Source organism: Panicum virgatum, chromosome 9N (genome assembly GCF_016808335.1).
Source record: "Panicum virgatum strain AP13 chromosome 9N, P.virgatum_v5, whole genome shotgun sequence".
Classification (NCBI taxonomy): Eukaryota; Viridiplantae; Streptophyta; class Magnoliopsida; order Poales; family Poaceae; genus Panicum; species Panicum virgatum.
This window is the reverse complement of record NC_053153.1, coordinates 56,122,664-56,133,221: the sequence shown is the minus strand read 5'-3', so window position 1 is coordinate 56,133,221 and position 10,558 is coordinate 56,122,664. Positions and strand designations below refer to the sequence as shown.

The 10,558-nt window shown below is 50.4% G+C and overlaps 3 protein-coding genes across 5 annotated transcripts; all 3 read left to right on the top strand.

Moving 5' to 3' along the window:
* Window positions 1-263: 263 nt before the first annotated feature.
* On the top strand, window positions 264-1,299 carry LOC120693172 (probable glutathione S-transferase GSTU6). Its single transcript, XM_039976589.1, has 2 exons — window positions 264-659; window positions 782-1,299. Exons 1-2 carry the CDS (start codon window positions 339-341, stop codon window positions 1,163-1,165), a joined length of 705 nt encoding a protein of 234 aa, XP_039832523.1. The 5' UTR covers window positions 264-338; the 3' UTR covers window positions 1,166-1,299.
* A 1,763-nt stretch (window positions 1,300-3,062) lies between these two features.
* Window positions 3,063-4,168, top strand: LOC120693170 (probable glutathione S-transferase GSTU6). Its single transcript, XM_039976586.1, has 2 exons — window positions 3,063-3,481; window positions 3,608-4,168. Exons 1-2 carry the CDS (start codon window positions 3,152-3,154, stop codon window positions 3,989-3,991), a joined length of 714 nt encoding a protein of 237 aa, XP_039832520.1. The 5' UTR covers window positions 3,063-3,151; the 3' UTR covers window positions 3,992-4,168.
* Window positions 4,169-6,657: 2,489 nt separating this feature from the next.
* Window positions 6,658-9,011, top strand: LOC120692820 (probable glutathione S-transferase GSTU6). 3 transcript variants are annotated; one of them, XM_039976218.1, is made up of 3 exons: window positions 6,658-7,146; window positions 7,258-8,413; window positions 8,593-9,011. In XM_039976218.1, exons 2-3 carry the CDS (start codon window positions 8,096-8,098, stop codon window positions 8,869-8,871), a joined length of 597 nt encoding a protein of 198 aa, XP_039832152.1. In that variant the 5' UTR covers window positions 6,658-7,146; window positions 7,258-8,095; the 3' UTR covers window positions 8,872-9,011. The 3 variants fall into 3 exon arrangements, with proteins under 3 accessions (XP_039832152.1, XP_039832150.1, XP_039832151.1); XM_039976217.1 differs by having other exon boundaries at window positions 6,687-7,146; window positions 8,503-9,011; XM_039976216.1 differs by lacking the exon at window positions 8,593-9,011 and having other exon boundaries at window positions 6,681-7,146; window positions 7,258-8,006.
* Window positions 9,012-10,558: the final 1,547 nt, after the last annotated feature.

Below are 10,558 nucleotides of genomic sequence, written 5' to 3'. Positions count from 1 at the left end.
AATGTGTAGAATCCCTAGTGTTGGTCTTCCTCTACATCTGCGCAAAACCCTGATCGCAGGAGGGACTTGCAGCACAAGTCAGGAGCTCAATTCTGTCTATTATAAGCAGATCTGAAGAATGCTCCGATCCCCTCAAACGATGGCACGAACATCATCCATGATGCCATTCACATCGTATCGTGACATCACGTATACCCCATCGCCCAAGTTCCATATATATTATATATACAGCTCGTCCCGTTCTACCCAACCCGCCCTGGCAAACTAAAGCATTAGCAAGCAAAGAGAAGCAGCAATCTTAATCGCTGAAACTTACTAACTTTGCAGGACGACACGAAATGGCCGGTGGTGAGATGAAGCTACTTGGCACATGGTACAGTGTCTGGGCTTGCAGGGTCAGGATTGCGCTCCATCTCAAGGACCTGAGCTATGGCTACATCGAGGAGGACCTCGAGAACAAGAGCGACCTCCTCCTGGCGTCCAACCCCGTGCATAAGAAGGTGCCCGTGCTCATCCACAACGGCAAGCCTATCAGTGAGTCACGTGTCATCGTGCAGTATATCGACGAGGCCTTTCCGGGCAATGGTTCCCCCCTCCTCCCCGCCGACCCTCACGAACGCGCAACTGCCCGCTTCTGGACCGCTTACATCGACGACAAGGTCTCACTGGACCACACCAATTCTTTTTTTCTTTTGGCATCAATCGAAGCTCGTCACTGCGTTCCAGGTTTAAAATTTTGAATTTTTTATGCATGTTGCTCACATACATCCATGTGTGGCAGCTAGTGGCGGCGTGGTTTCAGGCGTTCAGGGGCAAGACGGAGGAGGAGAGGTTGGAGGGGGGCCAGCAGTTGCTCGTGGTGGTGGAGACGCTGGAAGGCGCTCTGAGAGAGTGCTCCAAGGGCAAGCCTTTCTTCGGCGGCGACAGCGTCGGGTTCCTGGACGTCATGCTGGGTGGGCTCCTCTCGTGGCTGCACGGGACCGGGGCCCTGTGCGGTGTCGAGTTCCTGGACGCCGCCAGGACCCCGCTCCTGTCGGCGTGGGCGGAGCGCTTCGGCGCTCTGGACGCTGCCAAGGCCATTCTGCCGGACGTCGGCGAGGTGGTCGAGTTCGCCAAGACGTGGCGCGCGCAGAAGGCTGCGGCCGCCGCCGCGAAGAACGAATAAGCCGGCCGGCACTGCACGACATCGTGAGTGCAGTCTTGTCGCAGCAAATAGTAATGTTTGGGTCCATGATTGTTGTCCATGAATAATGGAAGCATATATAATAAAGGTTTCACGGCAGTGTAGTCCTTGATTTGTTGTCCATGATTACCCGATTCATGTTAGATGATAATGTAGTGAATAATGAAGATATGTTCTTGTTGTGCGTTGATGTAAGTATCAGTGTATCACGTTCTCTTCCGTAGCTGCATTCTGTCGCGCTACAGGTCGATCATGTATCCTTGATCCTGTATAGTATATATACATATCTATCATAGTTAGCTTTGGATAAACCAATCATTTACGTTTTGCAATTGTTAAATTTGGATTCATCCTTCTCCTTTGTTCTCACGGTTGAGAAGCAGATGAAATAACAAAAAGACAAATCTGGTTGGTTCTTTGAGCCGGGTTTTGGATTTGATACTCCCTCCTTTCCTTTACGCAGTACGTATTAGCATTTGAAAAGATACAATTATTAGTTAATAATATACATATATTTAGTTTCTAAAATGTATACTACTATATTCATATTTTCATATAATTAGCATAGTATCCGTACATTGCTATATGGTAATATAATAGATCTAACTAGGCGTATAGCCCGCGTATTTGCGCGGCTAGTATTGAAAATTCAAAAATTTGCATGACTTTGTATACTTACTTAAAAATTATGCTATTTTTTACCATACATCACCATGTTCATTATCGTAAATTATGTCTTATTGTTGGTTAAAACAATTCAAATATGATCTACCTATAATAACAATTTGATTTGTTGAGCTTTAAAAATATTATGCATATAATTATTCTTATTTTTATTTTATTTTTATGGATTATTGTTAGCTTAGTTTTTATTAATAGTATATATTTGTAACTGATACATAGCTAAATGATATTTCATATTTAATTTTTCATAATGGCATTGGTGGGTGATTTTTTATTAGGCATAGGGGTATTTTAGGCTAATTTTTATCACAATGGCAGTGGTGGGTAATTTTTATTTTTCTATTTTTCTCCTATTAATGTGGGAATTTCTAGGTCTTGAGAGCTCATGTGGAGGCTCCATTTGTTGGAATGATATTTTATATTTAATTTTTTATAATGGCATTGGTGGGTGATTTTTAATTAGGCATAGAGGTATTTTAGTCTAATTTTTATCATAATGGCAGTGGTGGATAATTTTTATTTTTTTTATTTTTCTCTGATTAATGTGGGAATTTCTAGGTCTTAAGAGCGAACGTGGAGGCTCTGTTTGTTGACCAAATAATAAAATAATATATACCATCAATTTTGTGTTCGTTTACTTTATGTACAGGTCGTACAGTTATTGTGCGAGACATTAATTATCTATGTTCCGATTAGGATTCCGATTGATTTGTCCGGGTTCCGATCAGAATTCGGAATGATCTGTTCGGATTTCGATTAGGATTTCCATTGATAGACCAAGAAAACATTGTTTTTTAGAAATAGTATATAGAGATATATAGATTAATATTATATTAATATTATAACAATATGATATGTATGTATCCTAAAAGAAACTAACGGTCAAAGCGTGTTTGAGACCTTTTCAAATGCTAATATGATCTGTATCTTAAAACTGGCTACGAAATCCGAGAGCCCGTCCAAGTCCATGGGCTCCTACTGCCCTACATCCTGCGAGCCGCCGACCCAAACGACATGCGTAAAGCAAACAGAACCTTGTTGTGCGATTCGTGTAGCTCCTGGATTTTGACTCAACCACTCGTGAATTCACTTTAATTTCTTGATTCCCTACTCCTACTCGTGTTCTCCGTTAACCACTCCTGCATCGAACGGCGGAGTAACCCACGCCAGAAGCTCTATATATACCAGTGTTTCTTCCATCTTCCTTGTCCGGCAATCACACAGCAAGGGGAATGGAGAAAAATTGAAATCTTAGCACGCGACTAGCCAGCTCTGCAGGAAACAATGGCAGCAGGGGGAGTCGACGAGCTGAAGCTTCTGAGCACCTGGTTCAGCCCCTTCGGGTCCAGGGTGAAGCTCGCGCTCGACCTCAAGGGCCTGCGCTACGAGTACGTGGAGGAGGACCTCACGAACAAGAGCCGGCTCCTCCTCGAGAGCAACCCCGTGCACAAGAAGGTCCCCGTGCTCTTCCACGGCGGCAGCGCGCTCTGCGAGTCCATGGTCATCGTGGACTACATCGAGGAGGCCTTCGCCGGCGCCGGGCCGCCGCTCCTCCCCACCGACCCCTACGAACGCGCCGTCGCTCGCTTCTGGGTCGCCTTCATCGAGACCAAGGTACGGTCTCTGATCCTCGGCGTCGTCCTTCCTTCCGTGCCCTGCGCGGCTAGCTGCGGCATTTCAGAACTGATGCACCTGACCGTTCGTTCGCGTGTGCGTGAGCGCGATTGATCGCGCAAGCAGCTGGTGGAGCCGTGGTTCCGGATGCTTGATGGCACCAGGACGCGCGCGGAGATGACGGAGGGAGTGAAGCAGATGCTGGCGGCGGTGGCGACCCTGGAGGGAGCCCTGAGGGATTGCGCCAGGGGGAGGCCCTTCTTCGGCGGGGACAGCGTCGGGTACGTGGACGTCGCGCTGGGCGGCCTCCTCGTGTGGGTGCTCGCGTCCGAGACGCTGCTCGGCGTGAGGTTCCTGGACGCCGGCAGGACCCCGCTCCTCGCGGCCTGGGCCGAGCGCTTCGCCTCGCTTGGCGCGGCCAGGGCGGCCCTGCCGGACTTGGGCAGGGTGGTCGAGCATGCCATGATGCGGCGGGGCGCCGCGGCAGGCGCTCTGGCTGCGGACAACTGAACGCGCGCACACGTACGGTGAGTCGTCGTCGTCTCGTCGACCGAAAACTCGTGTTCTGCGTGCGGTGTCACGGTGTGTTGTTAGTGCAGTACGGGTGGTCAGTTTATACGTCTTATGGCCTGCCTTTCTACGCTTTCATGTCTCGTACGTGTTTGAGTAATAAGAAGACTATCGGTTATCCTTCGCATGCGCGAAAAATAGCTAATCTTACTGCGACTGATTCTAGCCGTCGGATGACGCATCCGACTGCTCAAGAGAAGTCGAAGCTCCTGCGGCATGACCGCTTCAGTCTTTGTCCAGCCCTTGCTATTTGGGGACCGTCCTCATCCAATTTTTTTCTCCCCTCGCTCGCTCACCCCCAACCCGTGCCAGCCGTCATGCATATGTCCATGAAGCTCCTCCGCCGTTTGCTGTTGTGGGCCGACACCGCTCCTCCGCCCCCTTTGCCTCTCATCTTCTTCCTCCTACCTCCCCTCGCCTCTTGTTCACAGCCCACGCTAGCGGCTGCTGACGTCATGCTGCCCGCCCGACCACCGCTGCATCATCAGCCTTCGATACCAAACTTCTTGCCCCGCCGCCGACAACATTCCACCAGATATCCATCCTTGTCTGGTTTGTGGCGTTCCCACGCCGCCTAGCCTTCGCCACGGAGCGCACCATTGTCACGACCTTCCCCTCTATAGCCGCCGAACACTGAAAGTGTGGCAACCCGAAACCCTAACACCGCCACCTCGACCACTATCTCGATTGCCGCCGGCTGCTGTCCCCACCTCCCACCCTCGGCGGCCGCTGCACCCTCTCCTCCTTCCCTACCTCGGCGGTGATTGCGACGTTTCTCCTCCCGCCCGCGCGCGTAACTAGGAATATTATCTAGCCATCAGGCGTCTGGTATGTCCATGCCCACCACCACCATACTAATTTTTCTTTAAGGAAAGCGAACTAACTAGGCCACGGTTTGGTCAAATGTTAGAAGTCACACGTATGATTGGCAGTCAAACTATCACATAAGATGGAACAGTTATTTTTGTTGCGGAACAATTTTTTGTGATGGAATAAATTTTGTTTGTTGCTATAATAATTGAAAAATTGTTCGGAATAAAAGAAATTATTTCAACAACAAATTTGATTAGATCACATATATGATGCTACATCGATTTTAAACTCAAAACACAGAGTTTTAAAGGAGACTACTGGTGCGACACCTCTGCTTGGGGTCAGGCGCGTGACCCCGAGCAGCGCCCACGGTTTGTTGTTGGCTAAGAATGGCACAGGAAGGGGTATCGCTAATACGATGGCACATTTTGTCACGAATAACCCACAGCGCAGCAGCGCCACATACGGAATACACGCAGCGGCCTAATACGGAATACACTCAGCTGATCCGCTCCACGGGCCTGATTACTTACTACTGTAGTATCCATGAACGGCCAACTGCCACCTGCACAGGTTTGACGCTCGTGGCTTCCCGTTTACTACGGCAAGACGAGAGAGCTGCTTTTGTGACTTCTCAATTAATGAACTTGTGCCTTGTGGAGGGGCTTTCTCTTGAAAAACTGTTGTGAATACAAACTACTGTAGTACGCATAAACATATCGGAAAACCAAAGTCCCTCCCTTCCCGAAGAAACCATAAAAGCAGCTCTACAAACAAAAATGGACTTGATGACATATGACAAGATGTTACGCCCAATCTTGATTCCACGGTCGACCATAACCCCCTTCCCCGCGGTCGATTTCAGATTTCACCCAACCCTCTCACATGGCGGGGCTCACTACACATCTTTATTGTTGATCCTCCCATTCTTGCTCTCTTAGATCCAGAGACTTTCTTTCCCCTTTCTCTTTTCTGGTAGCCTCGGACGGCGGCGGCCACGGGAGGCCGAGGCCGGGCACCAGTTCGGGTAGGAGCGTGAGCCGCACAGCCGGCTCCGGTGACAGCCGGCCGCACCTCCCCGCCCCGACCCCCAACTCCCTCCTCCCCGGCTCCGCCACCTCGTCCCTCCTGGCTCCGGCGCCCATCCCGAGGCCGAGCACCAAGTTCCTCCCGGTGTCCGCCATGGTCTCCCCCAAGCTGCGCCCCAACTCCATCCCGCCAGGAACCAATAACGGAGGCGCGGCGACCTGCACGGTAAGGTTTTTTGTTTTTTTTTCTTTTTTTATTTTCTTGCAACTTTTTTTAAATTTTTTTACCCAAGCTTCTTTTGTTTTTTGATGCAATTTTTTTTACCCCATGCATTTTTTGTTTCGAATACAAAAAAATTTTACCAAACTTTTTTTGTTCTAGATGCAAAATTTTTCTCTTCAGATTTTCTCAATTTGTTTCTCAAAATTTTCTCTTTTAAATTTTTTCTCGTCAAACTTTTCTCTCTTCAAAATGGAGCAGTCCTATACGGTCGCCCGTAGACTTGCATGCCCCCATATTACGGCCGTTAAACCGTTAGTCATGTAAAACTAATCGAAGGGTTAGTGTCCTCAGGCCACACCTCTACAAAATTAGAAACCTGGGCTCTTTTGTACTGTGCTCACAGCCTCACAGAGAAATCCACCACTGCCGGTCACCTCTTTCCCCGAAACCCCGAGTGCGGTGCACGTCATGGATGACGAGTTGCACGGGCGCAGCACGCACATGGGCTGATGTGGCGCACGCACCAATCCCGATGTGCATTCGTCAGATACAGTGATGCAACGAACCGTCCGTCCATGAATGGAAAGATCAGACGCTATTGTCTCAGATGGAGTAGTGCTAGACTGCTAGACAAGCTAGATAGCTCTCACATCTACTCCCCCCAACCGCTCGCAGCACGCGCCATGGCGGGACGAGAAGCCGCCGCAACCGGAGGAGGCGACGAGCTGACGCTCCTGGGCGTGTGGACGAGCCCGTTCGTGATCAGGGCGCGCGCCGCGCTCAACCTCAAGGGCCTCGCCTACCGCTACGTCGAGGAAGACCTCACCACCAAGAGCGACCTCCTCCTCGCCTCCAACCCCGTGCACGGGAAGGTCCCGGTGCTCCTCCACGGCGGCAGGCCCGTCTGCGAGTCCCGCCTCATCCTGGAGTACCTCGACGAGGCGTTCCCGGCCCGCGGCCCGCGCCTCCTCGCCGGCGACCCCTACGGCCGCGCCGCCGCTCGATTCTGGGCCTCCTACGTCGACGACAAGGTACGACGGTCACCGCCACTGTATCTCGATCCCAACCTCTTGTCCTGCACTTGCACAGCAACTCTTATTACAACCAGATGACTGACCGGATTGTGCTTGCCGTGCTCGCAGCTGTTCAGCACGTGGATCCCCGTCTACAGCGGCCGGACGAGGGAGGACAGGGCCGAGGCGGCGCGGCGGGTCGCGGGCGTCCTGGAGGAGCTCGAGACGGCGTTCCGGGAGTGCTCCGGGGGCGCGGCGTTCTTCGGCGGGGGCGGCGTCGGGCTCGTCGACGTCGTGCTGGGCGGCTTCCTCGGGTGGCTGCGCGCGTCCGAGGCCATGTGCGGCGTCAGGGTCGTCGACCCCGCCACGACGCCGCTCCTGGCGGCGTGGGCCGACCGGTTCGGCGCGCTCGACGGCGTCAGGGAGGTGATTCCGGACGTGCAGAGGCTGCTGGAGTATAACAGGATGAGGCGCGCCCTCCTTGGGCTACCGTAGTAGATTCTGGGGGCTCGGCTCGCCGCTGATACAGCTTAGTCAAGTCCAAACCAAGATAGAGAAACGGCTATTTGGGAACCGTTTGTCTGACATTAGAAGTTTGTCACGGAACCCAAGCAGAAATCAGGGGAAAACCATCGCTGTAGCAACGTGACAGCGACGAAATGTTCGTTTTCCACGCGCTTTTCCAAAACCAAGCTGTAAGTCCAAACCAGGAAAGAGAAACAGCAGCAAATCTGGGGAAAAGAAGTTAGCGTAGTATGACCGCAGGCTTCATCGGTGAGGTGGTGAAGGAAAAGCCCACCAACCTGCCATCGCCAGCCACTGCAGTATCAGACTACTAGTGTCGATGTTTGAAAATAAATAATTCCATGTAGCCCAAACTATGAGGTTAGTCCTGCATAGAAGCAGAGCAAGATAGGCCTAGTCACAACTCACAAGCCAAGAAGAGTCAGTCGAGGGAAACATTGCGATGGCGGGGAAGGAGGATCTGAAGCTGCTCGGCCTGGTGGTGAGCCCGTTCGCGATCCGGGTGCGCATGGCGTTGGGCATCAAGGGCGTGAGCTACGAGTACGTTGAGGAGGACATGTTCAACAAGAGCGACCTCCTCCTGGCGTCCAACCCCGTGCACAAGAAGGTGCCCGTGCTCATCCACAATGGCAAGCCCGTCTGCGAGTCGCTCGTCATCGTGCAGTACGTCGACGAGCTGTTCGCCGGCCCGCCCATCCTCCCCGCCGACCCCTACGAGCGCGCCACCGCTCGCTTCTGGGCCGCCTTCGTCGACGACAAGGTATGGATGCGTACGCGTCTCGGAACTCTGCGTTTCTTCTCTGCTCATCTGGTACCGGCGGAGTTGGCAGCGTCCTGCTTGCATTGCAGCTGACTCCGGCGTGGATCGGCATCCTGAAGGCCGAGACGGAGGACGAGCGGGCGGAGAAGGCGACAGAGACGCTCGCCGTGATCCGTCAGGTGGAGGAGGCCCTCGCCAACACGCTCGCCGACGGCAGGGCCTTCTTCGGCGGCGACTCCATCGGGTACCTCGACGTCGTGCTCGGCTCCTGCCTGTTCTGGTTTGATGCGCTGCGCAGGATGCGCGGAGTCGAGATCATTGACTCCGGCAGGACTCCGCTCCTGGCCGCGTGGGCGGAGCGGTTCAGGGAGAACGCGGAGGCGAAGGGAGTGGTGCCGGGGGCCGACGAGGCCGTGCAGTACGCCAATAAGCTCGCCGCCGCCGCCGCCGCGAAGTGAATGAATCGGTTCGGATTGAGCGTGTGATGAACACGATGGGATTGCCAAGTTAATCAATGTTCAGGTCTGATCACATCATGTGAGTCTAGTGATCTCACGTGCAATAAAATGAGGCGTTTAGCTTTGATGCGTATTGATTTATGCAGCTTTTGTTACCCAAATTCTTCCGTAAGGATAGGCTGGCTAACCTTTCCCGCTCCTTTAAAAAGGCATAAACGTCTATTCCATTTCTAGAGAATACAAGCTTCGCAAGTAATACAGTGTTCGTTCGTTTAGGGAGCCAATAATGAATTTACTGTGGACCGTACTCAACCTCTCCCTTCCTTCTTTCCTTTTTTTTTTCTTCCTCTTTCACCTTTCCTCACTCTTCCCGTATCCAGCGGGAGGCTCCCGGGGCGGAGCTGGCGCGGCGCCGGCGGGGAGGCGCTGTGGTGGCGGCGGGGAGGTGCAGTGCCGGCTGGAAGGCACCGCGTGGCGGGGGAGGCTCGGCATGGCGGCCGGGACAACGACAAGTGTGTTTTTTTTATTTCCTTTTTTTGTTGCAAAAATATTTTTTTCCCGAACTTTTTTCTTTCAAATTTTTTACAACTTTTCCTTAATTTCTCTTTTCAAATTTTTATATTTGATTTTTCTTTTAAATTTTTCTCATCAAAATTTTCCATTTCTCTTAATTTTTATTTATAAGTTTCTCTAAAAACTTTAATAAAAAATGATTAAAAAAATTCATTTCGCTTAAAAAAATTTTGTATAAGTTTTTCTAAAAACTTTAATTAGAAAATGATAAAAAAAATGCCAGAAAAAGGAAAAACGGTCGATAGGGTTGACCGTGTATGGTTCAGACTTAAGAAGAAGAAGAAGAGGAGGAGGAGGAGGAAGAAGAAGAAGAAGAAGAGGAGGAAGACATGAAACAACCTATAATTAACGAAAGAAATCGCTATGTTAAAATATGCAATGCATACTTGGAACATTCTAGAAGATTGTGAAAATCGGAAGAAACTAAATTTGTAATGTATGAGGATAAGATCATAGCAGGTAAGAAGGTTTAAGAAGAGTGTGGAGAGCAAGTATGATTAATAGTTGTCATACTTCATGGTGAAGTGTGAAATGCTCTAGACAGAAGATATATTGGTATAGTATGGATATAGGGTCCACTGAAGAAGTGGTATCATACTACTTTGGTACCACTTCTCGAAAGTCGTTGTTAAGATTAGGAAGACTGATTTCAACAGAAAACATACAAAGATGTAAAATATATTTATGATTTTTGTTTTCTTATTATGAAATAAAATGTAACCGGGAAAAGAAAGTTGATCGGGACAAAACGTAGCCGGGAATAGAAAGCCGATCGGGGCAAAACATAGCTTCCCCAGACCCAAGCGTCTCCACTCTGCTTCCAATTCACCACATAAATCCGAAAATCCTAGCCCATAACACAACTACTCCCCTCTACTTCCAATCCACCACCAAAATCTGAAAACACTATTCTCTGCTTCCAATCCACAACCAAAATCCGAAAACCCTAACCTATGACCCAGCCAAAAAAACCAACAACTTAAATACCAGATCGTGAATTGCAAAATCGAAGAATAAACTAACAAAGTAGAAGGAAGGACCGACAACCTACCTTCTTCGAAAGGTGTGCTCCCAGACGGTCAGTGGTGCACCATGGTGAATCGCAAACGTGGGA

Excerpts from the sequence above, each read along its gene's own strand:
- LOC120692820 (XM_039976216.1), top strand. The coding sequence starts at position 6,691 with ATGAATGGAAAGATCAGACGCTATTGTCTCAGATGGAGTAGTGCTAGA. Across the intron at positions 7,147-7,257 it reads CCTCCTACGTCGACGACAAG|CTGTTCAGCACGTGGATCCC; the intron begins GTACGACGGTCA and ends CCGTGCTCGCAG.
- LOC120693170 (XM_039976586.1), top strand. The coding sequence starts at position 3,152 with ATGGCAGCAGGGGGAGTCGACGAGCTGAAGCTTCTGAGCACCTGGTTC. Across the intron at positions 3,482-3,607 it reads TCGCCTTCATCGAGACCAAG|CTGGTGGAGCCGTGGTTCCG; the intron begins GTACGGTCTCTG and ends TCGCGCAAGCAG.
- LOC120693172 (XM_039976589.1), top strand. The coding sequence starts at position 339 with ATGGCCGGTGGTGAGATGAAGCTACTTGGCACATGGTACAGTGTCTGG. Across the intron at positions 660-781 it reads CCGCTTACATCGACGACAAG|CTAGTGGCGGCGTGGTTTCA; the intron begins GTCTCACTGGAC and ends CATGTGTGGCAG.